This window comes from Molothrus ater, chromosome 1, assembly GCF_012460135.2.
Source record: "Molothrus ater isolate BHLD 08-10-18 breed brown headed cowbird chromosome 1, BPBGC_Mater_1.1, whole genome shotgun sequence".
Classification (NCBI taxonomy): Eukaryota; Metazoa; Chordata; class Aves; order Passeriformes; family Icteridae; genus Molothrus; species Molothrus ater.
In genome coordinates, this window is record NC_050478.2 from 27,722,652 (window position 1) to 27,745,051 (window position 22,400).

General features: G+C 36.0%; 1 protein-coding gene across 1 annotated transcript in view; it reads right to left on the reverse strand.

Annotated features, from left to right (window-relative positions):
• Positions 1-4,812: 4,812 nt before the first annotated feature.
• THSD7A (thrombospondin type 1 domain containing 7A) overlaps positions 4,813-22,400 on the reverse strand; it is a 254,351-nt gene continuing 236,763 nt past the window's right edge. The window contains exons 23-30 of the mRNA XM_054514269.1: positions 21,688-21,833; positions 20,942-21,116; positions 18,668-18,841; positions 17,595-17,690; positions 14,552-14,634; positions 14,010-14,220; positions 10,568-10,655; positions 4,813-8,912 (exon numbers count right to left, since the gene is read on the reverse strand). Coding sequence (XP_054370244.1) covers positions 8,828-8,912; positions 10,568-10,655; positions 14,010-14,220; positions 14,552-14,634; positions 17,595-17,690; positions 18,668-18,841; positions 20,942-21,116; positions 21,688-21,833 — 1,058 coding nt within the window. The 3' untranslated portion in view covers positions 4,813-8,827. The remainder of the gene's footprint in view (positions 8,913-10,567; positions 10,656-14,009; positions 14,221-14,551; positions 14,635-17,594; positions 17,691-18,667; positions 18,842-20,941; positions 21,117-21,687; positions 21,834-22,400) is intronic.

The window sequence follows — 22,400 nt, forward strand, 5'->3', positions numbered from 1 at the left end:
TACTAATGTTTTGCTCATCAACTTGTAAGTGAAGGCCTTTTTAGACAGAAATGTAGGATTTAGCTCCAGCTGCTGCTCTAATGTTGCAGAAAGCTTTTGCTGGAGTTCATTAAATTCAACTTCAGGCAGTCACAAAACTGCCAGCTAATTATTTTTTTCTTTCCTTGGCTGAGTGAATCCTGGTGTCACCAATTTCTTCTCACAAAATGGAGCTACAGAATTCTTCATTGTGAAGATTGAAGAAACAAGCAGTAAGGAAGACACCAACATTATTTTGTTAAAAACAGGTAAGACTGAATCAGTGGAACTTCATTTCCTACCAGTTTTTCAGAATATGTTGGGAGTCAGACTCTGTGTGGGAAATTGGCTCTTTGCTTGTAGGCCACAGGGCCTTTATTAATAACTGTTAGTTTATGTTTTGGGGAGTAATAACCAAATTGGAGCTTACATGGGTTCAGCCCTCTGGCTGAAAAGGAGCAGACCTGGGGCTGAGAAGTAATTTTCCTCAATACTGAGTACACGAAGTGTTTTAATCTCTATTCTCTCAGTAAAAATCAAATTAAATTATGACAATTTCATTTTTGGAAAATCAAAACTGAAAATGAGATCCAAAATTGAAAGATGCATTTATGGAGATGTCACTCCTGACCTTGCATACAGAATATCTACCTGAACACAGATCTCCTAACACATGGATGATGCTTGACACCTCTAAGAAACCATTTTAAATATACTTCAAGATCATCTGTACTACCTATGACTTTAGATTGTTGGTACAGCTTATAGATAAAGTAACTAAAATCAGAACATCCATGCGTGTTTAAAATAACATTCCAAAACAGGAAATATGAATAACCTCCTGCCATGGAGTTGCTCATGGAATAGGGATGTTGTTTGATTACTGTGGTGATTCACTCTTTAGGGATGTTACAGCCTAGGAATATTTCCAAACTAGTTCACCAAGGTTTCACCCTGGAATTCTTGGAAAAATAATCGGTAATGCGAATTTGAGCTTATGTTAATGATTGTTTATTGTCGTATCACAGTCAGGATTTCAAAGAGAGACTTCTCCCTCCTATGATTATACACACAGGAGAACCCTTACTATGATTTTACAATTAAAATTTACACAAAATGAGTATAAAAGGGGAACAGTAGAGAAAAATGTAAAGTAACAACAATAGAATGACATGATTAAAATATATAGAGTTAGGTATCTTCAAGGTTTCTAAACTGAAATAGGTATCTTCAAGGTTTCTAAGTTGCTTCTTTAGTTGCAGGAAGAGAGGAAAATATTACTTCAGCTTCAAAATTCCCATTTTAAATATGCATATTTTTACTTTTGACAGCGTGTTTTCATGTACTTGTAAGTTGTCAACTGGCAACTCTTGTTGTCTCACTGCAATCTTAAGAGTGAGAAGATACATCAAAAGAGAATTGAGGCTATGATAGCACTCAGTACAAATCAGAAAAGTTTACATAAGGCTGAAATCTGGCAGTTGTGTCAAGCATCAAGACACAATGGGGGCACAGGAATAAAGCTGTTCAGGGAATTGAGTTAGAGTAGGAAAGCAAGACACAAATTGTAACCCTTTGTCTTATATGACAATTTCATAGTTTTACATGGCACAAGTTGTGTAAATTAGTTTGGGTTCAGCTTGGGAGACGTTTTTCTGGGACTTCATTGGGCAGTGCAGTAAAAATAATCAGTCAGTACTGGATCACCAACAAACTGAATGTCCAGTCACAGGATTGTTAACTAAATTCTGGTCCCAGGCTCAAGTCATATTGCTATTTCCCTATAGATATCTTAAGGAGCAGCACTGGAAGGAGTTAAGAAGCTGAGAATTAAGTCACATTTTGCCATGTATAGGTAAGAAAGAGGGTTTGCTCTTGAATTGTAATAATTCAGAGAAGGAAAAAATGATATTTGTTTTGAAATGCAACACTGAAATTGCGATGAAACATTTTTTATTTGTAAGCTAAACAAAACTGATTGAGAAACAATTTTCTGCCATTTTAAAGAATTATACGATAATCTGAAGGGTAGTTTTGAAAATAAAAGAAAAAAACCTCATTAATTTTATAATTGCTATTTTGGAATATAATTCTGATAAATTTAAGGGCTAGGTTCTGAATAAAGTCCACAAAGTATTAAAACAGACATGGGAGCCTCTAAACCCTCATCTATAAATTGACAAGTACCAAATCCTATTTTCTCAGAAAAGACAAAGATTTTTAGATACATCAACCCATAATATAAATAAATAGGTTTAGTACTTGAACTGTTTGAAAAGAGATTTCTTTGAAAACGGAAAACAACAAGAGCTATGATCATGGATTATGAACCTGTGGCTAAGTGTTACTTTCGCCATAGTGACAAATCAAAGGACTTTTCCCTTGCCTAAAGGGGGTCCAAATCAGTCCTGGGGCTCCCAGCAGAGCCTTAAGAGGCTGGGGGGTTGGGGGTATAATAGCCTCCTTAAGGCTCTGTCCATGCAGGCTGTGTGCTCTGCCTCCCCCAGTGCCAGGGCCTGCAGCTGAGCTGTGCTCAGCACGTCTTCCACCCACCTCTTTCCAGCAGAGCTGTTACCTGACCAAACCAGGATGAGCAGGATTAGGCAGCATCCAACAGCATCAACTTGCCAAGGCAGCTCAGAGTATCAGTCCCAGAAATGGCTTGTCCTTCAGGCTGGAAGGGCCAGGGGTGTGGATTTAGCCACAGGTTGGTGTTAACAACCTGTCACCCTGACACTGCTGTGCTCTCCTGAGGCTCAGCCCTGTCCCAGAGCAGAGCTGCCTGACAGCACAAAGAGGAATGGCATATGCCCAACACCATTTCAGATGTGCCATGAAGTAAACCTTCCTGTTGGAACTCAGGATATCTCTCTGGCTGTCCTGGATGGCTTGAACCCCTGCCAGGGGGCTCAGAGACCTTGGCACAGAGCCCAAGACACCTCTGACTTTGAATTTGACCCATGGAAAAAATTACCACCTTTGTATGAAGAATTACAAGTCAAGAGAGTTTAAGTAGAATAATAGTTAGTTTGTCACGGGGTGAAAAATAGATTTTTGGGGTTTTTAGAATGGGGGCTCAGTGTCACAAGATGGAGGAATTTGGGCATACCCTGTCCTTCTTCTTTCTTCTTCCTAACCTCCATGTTCTGGGTGATGCTAGCACTTTTGGCTTGGTTTAAGTTAGAAACTCACTGTCTTACATAGGTGATAGGTATTGGGAAACTATTGTAAATAATGTACATGTAGTTTTTAGTATAAAAAGGTAACACTGCCTTGAGGGCATCAATGTGCCTCTGTCTGACCTGCTGAACAAACCTTGTCAGGCCAGAGAAAGAATTTTACAGATAAGAAACAATAAACAACCTTGAGAACAAGAACAGATGAATCCTGACTCCTTGTTCGACTGCTGGGCTGGGAAAAGAGACTTTCTAACGCATCTTGGGGTCACTCTGACCAGCAGAAATCCCAAGACCTTCCCACTTTTCTGTTTAAGTAGGACTCAGAAAAGATGCCTGTTTACTAAAGGATGTAGAGATGCTTCACCAGGATGTCCCCACATGAAATGCCCTCCACAACCAGGGGCACTTCCCAAATGAAGGAAAGCAAAATGACACACCCTCAGCCTCTGCTGAAAAATAAATGAATGGGCAAGCAGAGACTAAGATATACACACACATACACACCCAACCCATCCCTACCCTGTCCCAAAAAAATGCAAGTGTTTGTTCATCTGCCTGGTCATGACCTACTTTTGGATAGACAGCCAGCTCTCCTGTATCAAAAAAAACCAAAGCAAAACAAAACAAACCAAAAACAAAACCAAAAATCAGAAAATTTAGAGATAACATTTTCTGTAGCTAAACTGATAGTGATGCCAAGTAGCTCAAGCTGCTTAAATTCACTTCTGTTTCAGCAGGATAATTTTCTAGATCTTCTGGGTTCTCCAATATTGTAGGTTTTCACATTACTAGAAGGTTAAAACATTTGCAAAGCTTATCTAAGTCTCTTGATTTACCTCTCACTTCATGTTCTTTCATCACACTTGTACTAGAAAATCATACTCTCCTCTAATGTTTTGGGATTCTTTTTAAAATAAAAATTACTCTTTCCCATTAATTCAAAAGTCTTGCAAACAGTTGCCAAAATCCTACCACATTTTCTTTACTGAATGTGAAGACTCTATCATCTTCATTATATCACAACTAATTCTCTAAATTTAAATGAGAATTTAAATTTTCTTCTCAGATGTTTTTTAACTGGTTACAGAATTTTTGCCTGTATTGAATTAAACACATTTAAATGATCTTGAAATTCCTCTATTCATCTATTATGTTTTAGGTGGGAATTGAAGATCAATGCTTCTGCGGTTTTTCTGTGGATTCCAGCAGGAGAAAAGGTAGGTGGGAATTACTTGTGAAAATCCTGAAATGCCTTGAAAATCAGAGTTGTGTGCTCTCAAAATTGTGTTTAAATCTTTTAGGGGTTTGCTTGGAAAGGTTACTGGGGAGGTAATAGCTACTGAAACAGGAAAAACCCCCATGATATGCTGTGAAAATTACACAGCAGAACTGGACATGAAAAGAATTGCATTTGGGAGAGCACAGAGATTGAATATGAGCAATCATGAAAAAGTGCAAAGTGACTTCTTTTGTTCTTTTTCTTCTTGTGTAGGGACAGTGAGAGATTCAGCTTGACTTGAAGTGAATAGGTGTCTTTTAGTGAGATCTTGATTGACCCCTTATTTTCTACAGACAGGTTGTTTTTTCTGATATAAAAGTGGCAAGGAAGAAAAGGTTATTTTTTACAATTTCATTTATTGGATATTTATCACTTGACAAAATATGTTTTGTAAATTTCCAGGTCAGCTAGGACTGTAGCAACAGACTTGATTGTTACCATAGCATCAGAAAGTATTTTTCTTTTTAAATAGAAAGACTAATTTTTAACAAGAATATGTTTGCTAATGCCTTTCAGAAAAAAGAAGAGACTATTTAAAAGATGGTCATATTTTAGGGATCTGGCTTTTATTGTTACTCTATCCCAGCATAGAATACTACATTTATTAAAAAAAGACATTAAATGATTTTGTGTTTATATTTATTGTCAGCAATACATCAGTTATGTAAAAATAACCCAGATGAAAATGTAAGACTTGTTACATTTTCCCATCATCTGTATTAACTGAATAAAGCTTAGTGACAATATACACAAATTTGCAGTAGTAGTTGTACGTAAACATTTTGTGCATTAAAAAAGAAATGTACATAATTTAAAAAATAAAAATGCATTACACAATTTACAAATTAACATTAACCAAAAAAAAAAGTAAACATTCCTCAGACAGCTGCCTCCTCGTTCTACAAAATAAATATTCAAGTAAATTAAGTTAGGCAAAATAAACTCTTAACTCTTAACGATTTACATAAAGGTAAAAAGACAGATTTCCATTTAATTCAAGATATATTTTACAGTGATTTACACATAGACTTTTTAAATTGCTTTCTTCAAATTGTAAGATTGGAAAAAAATTTTATTACATTTTGGCGGGAGGAAGGGGGTTTCAAAATTGATGCTTTATACCAAATATAAACAGGCTTGTGCAGTTGCATCAAAGCTTCAAAAAGGAATTGCTCCAGGACTCAAAGCAGACACAGTAAGCTAGAAACTACAGTTTTTAAAAGAAAAATATAAACCACCACATCAACAGGAAAATACCTACTTTGCTATTTTCTGAATGGTTTATTTGATCACTGGAAACATTACTTTCACAAACTAATAATCTACAGTAGTGGCTGCTTTAGGCACTGGATTTGTAGAAGCACTCTGATTTTTAAAGCAAATTGCTTTTCATTCTATATTGATAATTCACATATTATTTACTTCAATTTCAATGCTAGAGGGCTTAATCACCTTTGCAACATTTAGATTTACCTAAAATTTCAGCCTTCCTTACAGCCTAGTCTCTTTTTCTTGATAATGAGGGAAGCCACTCTGGCTTCAAATTTCCATGCACTTTGTTTTGTATAGAAAAAATAATAATAAAAACACACTCTAGATTTTAAATGCAGCCCTAGTATGATGCAGATGGGCACCAGATATTCACTGATCAGATATAAAATGTAACACATACTAAAATACTTGCATGGATTGCAAAGGCCAAACAGACTTAAAATCCCCTCATATCTCTCTGTTTATCCATTTAATGTGGTAAGGAAAAGGAGATGTCATACCTTTAAGTTATTAAATACTTAGATTTAGGACATAAAATTCTTCAAGGCAAGAACTCGGCAACAGCTCCTGCTAAGACCAGCCAGTGTCATAAATAAAGATGACTCATTGCCAATGAAAGAAACCCTGTTCCCTCAAAGCCTTCTTGGTTCAAAACTATTCAACAACACAGAATCAGACTATTAAAAAACCAGAAATCATTATAAAATCTGTTTTCACATGTATTTATTGTTCTTTAATACTTTATCATTTTTCCATGGGCTTTTTTTGGTGTCTGACAAAAGAGGAACCAAGCAGTTTTTTCTTGTTTTCTACTCAAGAATGCTGAAAATTAAAATTATCAATATTTGTATTTTTGCAGTGGACCTTTATAAAGTGATGTAAGACTGAATACTCCAGTCCTGAAACACATATATGAATGAACCACTGCTGTGGCAGGCGGCCATGAAACTTCATCAGCTGCAGCTGGATCAAGGTATAAAATGAGAAATTAAACCTGCACCAAATATTATTACCATTGTTCCTCTGCTCATCATTCCCATTTGGGGAAAACCTACACAGTGGGATGAAGGTAATTTTCTTGATGCAGTAACATCACACTGGTAATATGGCAGCGAAGTTAAAGTGGGACCATAATCTCTCTTGAATATCCACAAAATGCTCATTGGTTTCAAGAATTATTCTACATAGAACAAAGGTTTGTATTTTTAAGAACAGATATGATGTCCATGAGAGTCTTGCCATTGATTTCAGTGGATCTGGGCCAAAGTTTGCAAAGTTAGTTTCACTCAGTGTGCAAAAACTGGTGCTTCTTGAGCAAATAGAGTGATGAGTAGGCAGAAGTGGTTTAGGTTATAAAAAAGACCTGAGAACCTAATATTGAACTTTATGTAACAATTCTTTTTGAGAGGTTGCCTGATAAAGTTTTGTATTGCTTAGTAGTGGCACAGTCACTTGTACGTTCCGGCTGCACACAGAAGCCATTTGAGGAGAATAACCCTTCTCAGGTCATGGAGCACATCCGTAACAGCCATGTCACATGAGTGGCAAGTCAATGAGCTCCATCTTGGAAGCCTAACACTGAAAAGCCATAAGCATGGAAGAGGTTAACAGTGAGTTTTCATACTGCCAGAGTTTTTTTAAAAGTCATGAGTATTAAAATGGTAGAACTACTGATCTTATTGTTTACTTGCCAGTACACTCAGGATTTTAACTGAATAATTAAAAGAGTCTATTGAAATATCCTAATTAGAAAAGACAAAACATCTCTGAGTATTGCACTGCCAGTAACAGTGAAAGAGCTCTCATTAACAGAAGGAAAAAAAGTAAAACCATTTTATTTTAGTTGAACAATCAAAACACCTTTTTAGACAAGAAGTATGTCACTCAGGATTACAGGGCAACCACTTTTCTTTTTCTTTTCTTTTTTTTTTCTAACAAAGTTAACAAATATAAAAAATCTAGTCATAAACAGCCTTCAAAGTACAATTAGAAACCAGCAGGACAATCTATACCAGTATAGGTAGATGGGGCAAGAAACCAGACACTTGTATTACTGCCATGGTGTAGAGTACAAGTGGCTGCTGTGATGGGGAACGGTGTGTGTACAGCAAACGTCGTAGCTGATTCCATCCCGTCGCAGTCCAAACTGAACACTACTCTCTTCAGGATTCAAGACCTGTCTGCTTGACACTCCTTGCACAAGATACATCATTATCCTTTCTGAAAAGAGGCAGTTTCTATGGCAATACTAGTTAAGTGCATATCATGCTGCACTAATATAGTGCAAAAATTTGCCTTACATGTAGCAAAAAAGATGCAGGCAACAGTTTGAGTTAGAGAAAGTAGAAACGTATTGTAACATTTACAGCAGGTATTTTTTCCAGACACCAACCACTAGAAAATAGTGAATCTGAGAATGCCTCCTCTCTGGATGTACACATGAGGCCTTTATAATTTGGAGTGGTAACAGGACAGAATTTTGCAAGTGAGTCATTGCCCTCTGAAATGCAGGTTAACACAAGTTATCATCAACTGGCAAACTGTTGAACTTGCTCAGTGGATTAATCCCAGTTAAAAGTTAATATTGTACTAAGCACTAAAATGCTCTTCATCACATATATAATCTGATAGAGTAATACATATGGTTCAACCAAGTATATATGTTATGTTTGAATATAAAGAGTCGTAGACAGCTTGGTACAAACTCCTCATGCGTACTGATTATACTTGGTTAATGATGCAGGGGCTTCCAAGTGTTAATACTATGTCAGATACAGTATTCTGGAGGCAGAAGTGGTGCTCAGTTCTAAGACTGAGGAAACACCACAAATCTCCAACTGCAGTGTCTATTAATGTGATTCTGCCTGATTTCTCGGTGCTGATGGTCTAAAGTAAAGCAATAATACCTTGAATATCAGTAGGCATTATGAAATCCATCCTTCTTTATCTATGGTGCAGTTACAAAAAAGAAAATTTCAAAACACTTAATCCACTCCATAGAAAATCCCTGTGGCTTTGGACACCTTCTGACTTCATTCCTATAGCTTAAACTCCATTTGTCACCACGAGAAGTTGTAGTTTACATGTCTGCGTCTCCATCATAAGCCAAGGTTAAAGGTTTCAGTCGGTTGTTCTGCCTTCTCTGGGGCTTCTTTGGCTTTTTGCTGAAACGATAAGATAATTTGTAAATAGAAAAAGCAACTAATAACGTACAAAAGTCTTAAATGAAGGTGAGCATGCTGATAATACATTCAGTTGTTTGTTTATAAAAGCTATAACCCTAAAACCTTCACTGGGAACACTAATTATCCCTTAATCAACCCAAAGCAATATCTAATTGAAAGCTCAGTTGTTCAGAAACAAGCTGTTATGATGCTGATGTGACTTGATGAAATCCTTGGCAGGTACTCCTGCAACATCACCCAGTTTTCAGAAGAATTCAGAGCCTGCCATGCAATATTTGGTCATGAATCAAAGCTGCAATCAGGTTCTTTTAAATTACGTGACTCAAATATTAAACTGCTCTTGACACATCAAGGGTTTCCACAGGAAAGAATCAAATGCCCTTTGATTGGTTTTATCTCATTATACTTGCTGGAATGCCTACAATTACTTCTATATGTTATAATCAAACCAGTCATTAATAGCAGAGGTATAGTTGTTTGCCATAACATTCCTTTTCTAGCCTTGAATTAGAATTTAATCCAGCAGTATTTCCAATCCATTTGATAAAGTTTTAAAAAATTACCAGGTCAAAGGAAAATGAATGTTTATCCATGCTTTAGCACTAATCTTCTTTTAGACCACAATGTAACATTTCTTTAAATCAGGCCTGTGCATCCTCAGTCTTGTCCAAAATCTTATTTAAGCCATGTCACTTAGGCTGCTCAAATCTGAATCTTTTATATGAAACTTTTTGTTACAATGACTAGCCACAGGTTCCAGTCCAAATAATCTGCAGTTGTTGAATGCTAATGGATTTCCTTTTCCTCAAGCCCCACTCCCCAAAAAACCAACCAACTAACCAAAACAGAAAGACCACAAAGAAAACCCAAACAAACAAAGCACAACAACAAAACCAAAACAAACAACAAAACAATGAAACCCACAAAAAACAATGAATCAAACAAAAAACAAGAAAAAAAACCCAAATGAATTTTTATATTACCTAGACAGAAGTGAGGTTTTGGGCAAAGTTTACTGAATGGCAAACATACCCAGAAGCTCCCCAAACACCTACTAATGCAGTACAGTCAAGAGCCTGATGTATATGACCACACTTCCCTCACCTTTCACCTGCACTGTCATCTGGATCAGAAATTCCTAGCAGGACCTAGAAAACTTCAGGGAGCACATTCTCAAAGGTGACTTGCTCAAAAAAGAATTCTTTCATGTATTAAAAAGATGAGAAAGCTTTCAGATTTTTTTCTGGTTCTGTATCTCCATATCTTGTCAGATATAAAATATGATTTTTCTGGTTACTCAATGTCCTTGCTGCTATTTCTCTCAGCATTTTTTGATACAGACACAATAAAATTATTCTGGACATTGTATATAACAACCAAGATAAACTGAGCAAAAATGAGCTGTACACTAAGCTACCCCATGTTTGTAAGTTCTTATACATTCAGAAGAGTATGTGGTGATCCATCATCTAGAGTGCAACCAGAAACTGCTAACCTGAGTCTGGACAAAAGGACAAGGCAAATTAAACACTGCAGTTCACAGAAGTGTCTGCAGTTTCTACAGCAGCAGATGTAAACATTTTCATTACAGTCTGTGAGGGGACTGTTTTCTTATAAATAATTAAAGAACTCACCAGGCTAGATAGATCATAGAAACAATAAAGATGAGTAAAACAAATGCACCGGCAGCTACACCATAAACCCAGGTCTTCAGCCTCCCATCTAAAAGGAATGAATGTTAGTCAGTAGTGTTTGAGTTAGTCTAGTTGAATTATTAGTTCTGATATAGCATAGAAATACTTTAATAATCCAAAATAAATGTCTTGACTAGAAATTACAGTTTAATCAGAGTAAATATTGTTAAATAATTGAGCAATGACTTCTCTGTGCTCTGCTTTTCAGTTGGAGTCAGGATAATTCAAATGGAACTGAGATCTGGGGCAGAGGCAGCAGGTGAGAGACCCAGAACCTCAGCTTTGGGGCCCTCTGGTAGTGAGCAATCCCTCAGTGTGATCACAGGGCAGTGCATCAGCCTGGGACTCATTTAGTATCACTTTCTATTCTAGCTCTGGTAAAGCAATCTGTCTGTTATTTTAATTCTTGTTCCTATTTACTTGTATGTTTTTAAATGCCCTTAGCATGCTGTACGTCATCCATCCCTTAGCTGCACATACACAAATTTTACTACTGCATAAAGTAGCAAAATTTTGAAATTTCTTTCCCTACTAAATGCAAGTTTTGCTGTCATAAATAGCTTCCCCTTACAAGGTGAAAATACACAAAAAACCCCTAGCCCATGCTCCTAAATAAAACAACTGTCTGTTGATAAGGACTGTATTTATGTGCAGCCTGTGCAGTTTGTATTTTGGACATGTCCCTGGAGATTTGGGCATACATACCACTCTCCTTCTTGCCTCAGAAAAAGGAAGAGGAAAATGATGTGGCTTTGTCAGTGGGGTTTTGCCCTGCCCCCAAGTGATCATATCACAACGAAAGGAGTGCATGCTTTTTGAGACACTAGTTTTATCCAACTCATTTTTCAAATTTCTAAATGGCTTTTTACTAGCATTGTTTTCCAGGGATTAGCTAGCCTTGTTGCATCTCCTTGACAACAAAAAAAATCACCTTTATAAAACTGAATTATTTCATATTCAAGTGGTACAAGTTGTGTGTATTTTCAATGTAAAGAATACAGCTAAAATTTTCCTGACCAAACACTTAGTGCTTCTTGTTAGCTCTTCAGAACCAAAAGACACCATCAATGCAGTTTTCATTTCCACAATAATATTAACAGAAGTTAGACTAAGATTGCTTGGTTATACAGTAGTGCTCTCCATTGCCATGCAGTTAAGCTCAGGCCTTCTGCTCTGCAGTGATGCAAAGTCTTGCTGTCTTGTGGACAAGTTGTTCCAGACTAATCAATATCAGAACATTTTACCTTCATTACCTTAATCAACCTAATGAAACATTATAACTGATAATAACTGACATAACTGAAATAACTGATCCATTAAAGATTAATGGAACAGTAGATTTGACCTGACATAACCTATGATACAATAATGTCAATGAGAAGAATTCAGACTTTAGTACTGCTAAATAGGTTAGTTTCCTCTCTCCTTGGCTTATTTCCATTGGTAAATGTAAGAGGCTTAGGTTTTTTTCAGGTTGGCTTCTTTTAAAATAGTAACATCTCCTTGAAAAAAAGGCTGGCAATGTCTTGTATACAGATTTATTTGTTTTTGTCAAAGCAAGGAATTCTGCTAATGAGGTCATTCCTATTATGCAACTACTGACCTCTGACTCAGGCTTTCTGAATTCTCTCTGGACAGATTATTTCTAAGTATGCAAGGGAATTGGAATCTCAGATTCATCTTTTTGTGGTAATACCTCAGCCCAGATATTTGAAGAGGACAGCTTTAATACCTTCTTTTCTGGAACTGCAATGTAATTTGTGGAAGAAAACAAAAGACCTATTTTAGATCTAGACTTAGAAACTGTGAGGAAAAAAATAATCATGCCAGAGTAAACCCCAACCCTTCCAATAGATATCCAATCCTGAAATAAAACAATCAAGCCTAAATCTCATCAGAATTGGAAAATATTCACTTTCTCTCGTATTTGCTCATAACTTCACTGCATAAAGTATTCATTCTGTTGAGTATGTTTAAGATTATCTGAACTGAGCTAGGTCTCCTCCCCAACTCAAATTACATCAAATTGGTGAGTTTTCATGAAGTTTCTCAAATGTACCTTGCTCCATGAGCTCACATGAGCATTCGTATTCCTAAACTGTTGAGGGTGACTATCTGATATTTGCTTATTGCTATCACTCTGCGTGCTACAACATGCCCTCTGGCATTTTCAGGATGGATTAGTTAAAATGAGTAAATGATAACATATTTGGTGAGATGCTGTCTTTAAAAAGAGGACCAGAAATTTTGATTTTCTATTTTTTATTTTTGATTAAAGTACTTGGAGTAAGGACCATTTTATTGCAGGTATCAAATATAATATCAAAGTATTGCAGGTATCAAAGTACAAATAATAGTAAATACTAGTAGGACTAATGGGATCTAATATAAGTATTTCTAATTTCTAGCCCAAACATTATTTAATCTGCATATTAGAAATATTTTTATAAATCTCAACTGGAAATACCTTATGGATTATGCATGTAAAGATATTGCTTTCAATTCTGCAATTAAAAACATAAAAAAACCCTTTAGAAATAAATGACCACACTAATACACAAGTATATTAGTATATTTAGCCCTATGTGACTTAAGAGACACTTAAGATGATAACCAATTCCCGTCTTCCATATTAATAATATTTTGAACAAGTAACATATCTCTTATGTGAATAATTAATTTTTTTATCCAAAGATTTAGTAAGACTAAAAATATTTACTGACATCTGATTACATGATGGACTTTATGAAGTATTTTTTATTAAATAACTTATATTTTACATCACTCTTGCATGTAAGATTTTGCTCAGCTCTAAAGAACATGGTCCATCATAAAAGAAAATACTGCTCATAGAGACTTAGAGCAGGCCTCTGTTAAATATCAGTAATATGGTTAGCATTTGACTAACATGAATTAGTTTAAGTATGGATATGTCAGAAAAGCATTAGCATACCTATACCAATTATTTTCCTACAATTTGTGCTATGTCTGCAAATTTTAAGAAGCCTTTACTATTTGCATTCTTCAGTGCTATCCTTTCATTCCTCTGTCAAGAGAATTATTGGTTAAGACACCACAATTTAATAAACCGGCTTGCACCTTTGCAGCAAACTCACAGTCACATTTCAAATAGCTTCTGTGACTTTTAACAGGTAGAGTGACTAAAAGGAAATCTGCAATATAAGATTTCACCAAATATATTGATGGGTAGTGAGAGGGCTAGGTGTTTACTGTGTCTCTTCCTTTGTTTTCAGTGAGAGTACGTCTGCGTTCTTAAATGAACAGTCAAGGGTTCTTGTGGTCTTCCTAGGTATACAGAAATATGAAAGCCAGACCCTGCAGCAGTGCTTAGCGCTAAGAACTGCTCATTGCATGACTTCACCTGGCCCAAAAGGCTGCAGAAACCAGGTCCTTCCTCGTCCTGTCTGGTTACTGGAAGGCTGGGTAGGGTTCACAGCTCGACTGGTTTTCACATCTCCCTTTTTGTCCTCCATGGTGGGGATGACCACCACTGGGATGAGAGTGCACTGCTGGAGTGTGCCATCGGAGGACATCACTTCAGTGTATCCGTCTTCACAACTGCATGTCCTAGTCTGCAGGGAACAAGTGTTTTACAAGGTGTAGTGGAAAAACAAGGTTTTCTGTGAGGCTTAAAGCATAGCAACATGGATGACTGGAAGATAAGACTGTTTTGATGAGTGCTAGCCAGCAGAGTAACCTCTTTGTATATTTTTATGCAAGTTCATACCATATCAGCTATTTAACATCTAATTGAAAGGTAGAAAATGGTGCGAGGTGGGTTTTAACACAGTTGTGACTTGTAAAATCACTGAAAATACTTTTTGTTGGCATAATCTTTGTAATCAAGAGATGTGTGGGAAGGCCTCATGGGGGTGCTCTATGCTCCAATGCAGTAGCACATACCTCACTGCAGTAAGCGTGGGGTTGGCTGCACGGTGGGTTACATGACCTGTCAGCATCTGGTTGGCGCATCACTAAACAGCCCCCTGTAGGACAGAAAATCATATTTTCACATGGTAATACCTCACCACTGATGAAATTACTTGCTGCAGTATATCATGGATGACAATCTGGCTGCTAATTTGAATGTAAGAGTCCTTCTTTTTGAGGGTATAATTGGAATCAAGTGTTTTCTTATATGTAGAGTAAGGATACAGCAAATGTATTTAATTCCATGTGCATTTTAGAGAACTAATATTTGGCAATGGAGCCTTTTGTTTTCCCCTTTTTTTGGATTGCCCAGAAAACCAATTTAAATGCTTTGTTGTTCTCAAGGAAACATACTTGGTTCTCTAGGGCCCTCCTTATGACTTACGTATTGAAATTGTGGTCACAATAGAAATAAAACCACCTTTTTTATTTATATCTCTTCTTGTTGAACTGAAAACAAGTTGCTCATCCTGTTTATGAAAGGATACCTGTTTTCTGCTGCTACTGGGTCACTTTTACACATGTCTTTATGAATCAAGGCTTCATGTTAGTCTGAGACTTTACAAAGGAAAGCAGATTTATCAGTAAAGCATGTACTGAATATTACAATACTGATGATAATGTGGGTTTCAGTCTTTTCCCTTTTATACAGGCCTATTTTTCATTTATACAGCTTTATATATAGTGCAGTTATTGTTATGGACCAGTACACACCATCGGGATTTCACTATCACTTCAGCCAGAATGACTTTAAAATACATTTAGAATCAGTTTGAATTTACCTGTTTCATTTTAGCTTATAGAAGAGGGGTGTGAATCATATTGTTTAAAATTTTTTCTGCTACAGGAAAACTTATTATGCATCTCCAAAATGAATACCATTTTTATACTGGTGGGATATGATGATGAAATCCTGATAGCTGAGGTTGGTCACAACCATAGCGGATGCAGTTAGTTGTGGTTACGCAGATCCAAGTGTTAACGGGATGGCTGGTGAAGAATAAAGGAAACCCTGCTGGTTGCCATAAGTTTTCCCCACCCCCAGAAAATAAAATCATACATCCTAGCATACAAATCACATGCCTGTGGGAATCTATGTAATAAAATATCAGTCATCCAAGGAAGCAGAAGGAAAGAGTTGCCTCATCGCCCATGGGAAATAACACCTTCAAGTAAAAAAGAACTATTCAGGACGGTGATATTATGCAAGCAAGTAAATAGAAAAAGACCTTAAAATACCAACAGCACTCACAACAATCATTTAATAATGTCTGAATTAAAATACACTATGTTGAATCCAAATGTGCAAGAATAAGGCTGACAAGACACAGTAATAGAAGATATGGGTTGCTTCTGAATCAAAATAGGTGATCTCAATCTAAATTAATTGTGTATGTGTGTGAACCACATGAATGAACTAATAAATACTGTAGTTTATACAAAACCCTTTCAGAAAATGTACAAATGCAAATTAAAATCTGGTTCACTACTGTGCATTTAATGTAGAGAAGTTCCCTCTATTAGTACAATAGAAGTACTGCGTTTGAAAACTATCATAAAATCCATTAAAACTATATTTTTGCATTTAACAGAAACATATAAAAAATATAGTTTTGTGTTGCATGGGTAGGGTTGCAACAGAGCCCAGTGATTGCATGTTCTGGAATATTCCATTAGTCTTCCTTTCAAATCAGAGATTTATCACAGCTTAAAGTCACGTACAAACAAACTTTGAAAAAAACGTGATACAATATAGGTCTGAGGTTTGTCTGCCTTGGAGATCCCATTATGAAAAATCTGCCAATAATACAGAGTCATACTTTTGTCCTTCCTAAAATTTATCACAAGGTTGTATTCAATCACATCAGAATAAATTATTATGTTAATTTGACTGTGATTTATGAATATACTCTGATTTTAACATCTCAGAGCCGTAATCTCCAAGATGGTATTTACTCCAAATCCTATAGGACCTTTCATAGATAATATCCTACATTAATCTCAATGAGAATTCTCTCTTATAGTTTTACTTACCATAGAAACATCTTAGCTAAGCAGGAAGCAATCAAGGTGCAAAACCTGTTGCAATTCTTGTGAACAAGATGGTGTCTTAATAGTCCTACACCACAAGGTTGCAAGAGACTTTGAGCTATTATTTCAACACCTTGTAAAAATAACACAAATATTTCATTTCTACTGTCACAACACACAGTAGTGGTGGACTCCACCATGAATAAGTATTGTGGTGGCAATAAATAACAGCCCCTCTGCTATGACTGACCTTACAACAGCTGGCATTGAGGATATTTTTACAGTCTCTGGGATTCTTTTACTATCACTTGGTCTTGACACAAAAATTATTTAAATAAATGCATAACTCTTTGCTTAAATGAATCCCTATTGCCAATATATAAATCCATATAAATAGATTCATATGAAAGTTTTCTTCTGAGATCTCAGTAGTTCCTAATTCATGCTTTTTGTGCTTTGGCTTGCACAAAAAGTCACAACATCCCATAGCAGTCCATTATGTAACTTGATACAGATTTATGGCATCGAAGTAAAGAAATAAACTCATACTAGCACATTTATGAAAATTTTATATTTTGTAACTTTAAGGCGATATATCATATATGGATGATATTATCAAGCTGTGCAACTTTCTCTGCCTTTGTATCGGCACTGAAATGACCTGTAACACATAAAAATTTCATTTGTTTAAGGCCTGAAATTTGAAACCCTACATTTAGAAGTGCAAAGATGCCTATGGTAAAAAAAACCCCAAACATATACAATGTAAAACATTTCAGGTCCACTACATAAGACAATATTTATATTTACCATAAGCATTACATGCAGCATGATTCTAGAAAACAAACAACATCTTTAATATGCAAAATGATGATTTTGATTCATACCCTGGAAGGGCGGGGGGGGGTTTTTTTGGTTTGTTGGGAAAACTCATTATCCACCCATTTTCCAGATTTTTTTTTGTGTATATAAAATGAGTAGTTACCTGTGACATTTAAACCATCTGACCTTTGGCACCACACAGTCCGAGAAGATCCCTTCCATGGGCTAGCCATCCACTTGTACTCGTAGCATTGCCCATCTGCACAGAGAACATTCACATTTCAAGACATTTAATGACAAGGTTTTAGAGCAGCCACACTCATCAGCTGACCATACTCATTTTGTGGCCACACTCATTATGATTAATGGCTTGTATAGCTGTTAAGTATGCTCCTTTCTCCTTCATCCAGCACTGAACCACACATGTGGAGCTCCCAGGGTCTCGGCACTTACTGGACACATGGAGAATAGACCAGATGCGTCTGAGACACTAACTAGGATTATGAGCAAGCCTAATGCAGTAAATGGGTACAAGAAATGTTTCCAATAAGCTCATAATGGTTGTGGCCCATCTGTTGTGCAAAACTCATTTAGGGGTCAGGTTCCTTTCCTGGTGACACTGAGCTTCAGCCAGTGCTCCAGTGCTTGGTGAAGTGGCTTGGGCTGCTTCTGGCTTCATGTCTCAGCTCTTCTGTGCATATCTCATATGGTCTGGGATATCTGGAATCATTGAGTCCTTCTACACCTTAGCTCTCTATCATAAATATAAAATTCCTTTTTGTCTGATCCAGCGTCTGAATGGCCAAGTTGATACAGAAAACTGCTTTTCTAAGACAATTTGTCTACTAGCAGTGGTAAGCATGGGTGAGCTATTTTAATGATATGGTCATGCAATCAACAATTCAAAGGGTGAAAAGAAACCTAAATCTGGTTATGAATCAAAACTCAGAGATTTATTTTTGTTAATGTTACTAAGTGTATAGGGAAACTCTTTGTCCCATATAAAAGGAAATATCATTAAAAAAGAATAATTCTAGAGGAGTAGCATATGATAGTTAGCACTTGAAAGTTTTTCTCTTTATGGATGATCTATGGAAAACAACAATTCAAGTGCATTTCTGTTTATCAAATTTCCATTTGCCTAAAATCGCTACTATGAACAGAAAGAAAACAAAATTATGGTTGTTCTGTATTTTTTCTTACAGGAACCAGACTGAAGTATATTTTGGTGCTTACCATTGCATGGTCTTGTTTCCAAAGCCTGTTCTGGACAGAGATGTTGATTCTCTAAGTCCTGAATGATCACTGCTCTAGATCGGACTTGTACTCCTCCAAAACCAAGATCCTCACCATTAAAACAGGTTAGTTGGCAAAGGCTCCATTCTGACCACTCTCTCAAGTAACAGTCCCCTGTCAAAGAGCAGTTTTATAAAATGATCAGTGTATGTAAAGAGTTTTTTACACTGAATATGTCTTCAAAATATCCAAGTAAAGTTTCTTCATTTTCCTTCTTTTTAGTTCCTTTCATTCCTCTTTTTAAACTTGACTCATAGTATAGAAATCATAACATTTTGATAGTCTCTGAATGTCTGTGTCGTAGAAAATATTATAAAGATTGTACAAGGGCCCATTTGTTCTAAAGCAGTTTTACTTTCTTGTAGCAGTCCCATGAGATCACCCTCATTATGAATCTCTTTGCAATGCTCTACCCAATGTCTAGATTTTTGTACATTTTAAGATATTGTGTATTTTATGTCTTATACTATATTTACATATTTTTTTAAATTCATCTTTGATCTTAGAAAACATTGTCTAGTATTAAGAAGATTAATTATTGCTTATCTTTCTCTAAATAGACATAGAAGCAACTGATGGAACATCCTTTGCAAGAAAGGGAAATGAGAACATGATTAAAATGTCTGTTCTTGCTATTTCAACAGACTATGTTCTTGCTAGGCTAATAGACCTGTAGAATTCTGTAGTGTAAAAATGAAAAATAAAATGATACTAATGACACTAATTAGCACAATCAGCTTCAGAACATTTAAGGAAGATCTGAGACACAACACAAAGAAACCATTTTGTTAAAACTGCAGTTGAAAATGGGACTAGACTGAGCACAAACTCATAAATAAACCTCTTACTTCTCATTATTTCAGAGAGAAAGCCATTAAAAATTCATGCTACCTTGCATTATACTGATGACAGATATAATCAGTACTGTGTTGACCAGATGCCTGATTAATGAAGGAATTTTATTTGCCAACCTTAGGAAAGCATGCAAGGAAATGAATAATTGACGAACTGATGTATACATAATACGAAAACAAGTAGTGATTTTTGGAAACATTAGCTGGAGCGTATCATTAGCACATCCCCATAAGGCAGTTATTCTTGCTGGCTAAATGTGAGATTGTTGAAGAACAGGTCCCTGCTCAGCAAAATTTTTAAAGCAATCAGTAAGCCACTATACTTTTTTTATAAAATTCACTAATATGAAAACATAACTATAGTCTCTGTATTCTTCCAGTTTCCAATTAAGAAGTAAAAATACATAAAAATTATGCAATTGGAATGCAATGTACAAAGCAGTGATGGAAATCTCTCAATTTCTTATTAATTTCTATTTATTGAGACAACTTTACCTTCAGTCCAGTCTGAAATGAACTGGGAAAAAATCTCTGGGAAAGAGGAGAATTTCAAGAGAATGAAAATAGAGTACTGGTATGAAACAACAGCTACATTAGATCTGAAGGAGTTTATCACCTCTTCTGAAGGTTCATCATTAATAGCTATTGAAAAACAGCAATATACTTCAAATTCTACAAGTAAGTGTTTGGAATGAACTGGAGTGTTTTTACTGGAAATTAAACAGCTCTTATATGCTCTTAATCCTTCTCAGTATGAGCATCATGGACGTGATCATTCAAAACAGCTCCTTTAGATTCAGTTCACAAAGGCAATGACAGAGCATGTCACATCCAGAGAGCTAAACAACTGGAGGTACTCATGTTTTCTCAGAGATCAAAACTTTAGTTTCATTTGGAATAAAACCTCTAAAGGAAAAAATAAGAGATCTTAGCTTATCTTCCTTAGACACCCATAAAAGGCATCAAGTATTTAGCCACTGGTAAAAGTATTAATAAAGCTGTTACATAGTCTACACACTTAACACTAATATTTATCTGCAAACCAACACCCTTTCTTATAGAGTTAAATACAGGTTTTATTTCAATGGATTTTGTGAAAAAAAAATAAAAATGTCTTAGATACAATCTATGACAGAGAGATCATGTCTTTTATAAATTTAAAATCTAGTATTTTTTCTAATTGATTGATTATCATGAAGCCACTCCTAAAAAGTAATTCTGTTGGTCATTTGATAGATGAATCCAATCAGTAAAGCAGATGAAAAAGATTTAATTGCCTGTGGCTAATGCTAGGCCCTAATAGCTATAATGACACCCAAGCAATCTTGAAATGCAACATCTATTTGAACAGCTTTGTTACCTGGACAAGGGAAAGTGCAGGTTTCCTCAAGTATTATCTTCTTGTCACCATCTATAATAGGCTCTATTTCTCCACAGAATTCCTCATCTACTACTTTGCCAACATCTTCAATGGATCCATCATAAACCACACAGGAGATGTTCCTCACTCGTGTTCCCTCTCCACATTGAGCATCCTACAGAAGGAAACATTTATTGATTAATACTGAACAGAAGAAAGTGCCAAAAGACTTGATCTGAGTTACATGTCACTCTATCTCCTATTATTTTTGCTCAACTACTTATTCATTCCAATAAGGAGAAAAAGGACACAAAAAAGAGAAGACATGGTTCATTACTTCTGAAACAAAAAATACCCCAACCCAAAATTTCTGGTCACTCTTACTTGCTCCTTAAATTACAGAGCTAATTATGCCTTTGAATTGTAACCAGAGCAGAATGTCAAGTGAAGATCTCTTCTAATATGTGAATATATTTCTGCTGATATTCTTTTACAATTGAAGTATTTAAATTATTAGCAAAGATGCTGCTCAGGTACCAAAGTTTACATTTATACTCTGAATATCTGTAAGACAATGTTGCATCTATTGATAAATATGAAATCTAAGGAAAACAACAAACTTTATTTTTTATGTAAGAGAGGTGGAAGCAAATTGTTTAAAGAGTTGATAAGGAGGTATCCAGGCATATCACAAATATGCCTCAATCCACACTTTCCATAACTTATAAGTCCCATACAGCTTTTACCTCGACTTTGCATGTAGACCATTGACCATACTGCCATCGATAACAAGGTTTTACTGGACAGGGTTTGAATTGCTCCATCTGAGAAGGACAAGGTCTCCCATCACCCTGAAAGGGCTGATTTATGGTCCTTCTTCTGATCATTTTTCCTGTAACAAAATCCAGCAATATAACTAACAACAAAGTGGTTAGACTGATTTATTCCTCAAGATGGTTCTATCTGCTGAAAAGTATTGTGTTTGAATAAAGCATTTTTTTCCAGATTTGACAAATTGAATTATAAAGCTGATCTGTTGGCTCTTGTCTGTTAAATGGGTTCATATTTTCCAAGTCAGGCACTTTATATTCTGTCATTTGTTTGTAGTGTAAGAAGAGCAAAAGGATGCCTGGTTAGGATTGCCCCTGTAACAGCAAACAAAAGCAGTAATTTCCTAGTTCAGAAGCCTGAAGAAAAATATTCTTTTTGAATGTACAGCATATTTGTACATTTCAGTGGAGACTCCTGCTCCTCATCTGGGGCTTGCTGCTAGAAGAGGGCAGCATGCAGTTCTTCCCTCAGTTAACACAGAAACATGTGTCCCATAATTGTCTGATTCCAGCAAACAAGAACTTGCAACTTTCTGTCACTGTCTGTGTGGGAAACATTACATGCAGATTTTGCAGAAAAGGGAAGATTCTTCACTAAGGCCCAAAGAAAATTAAAATGCAATAGGCCT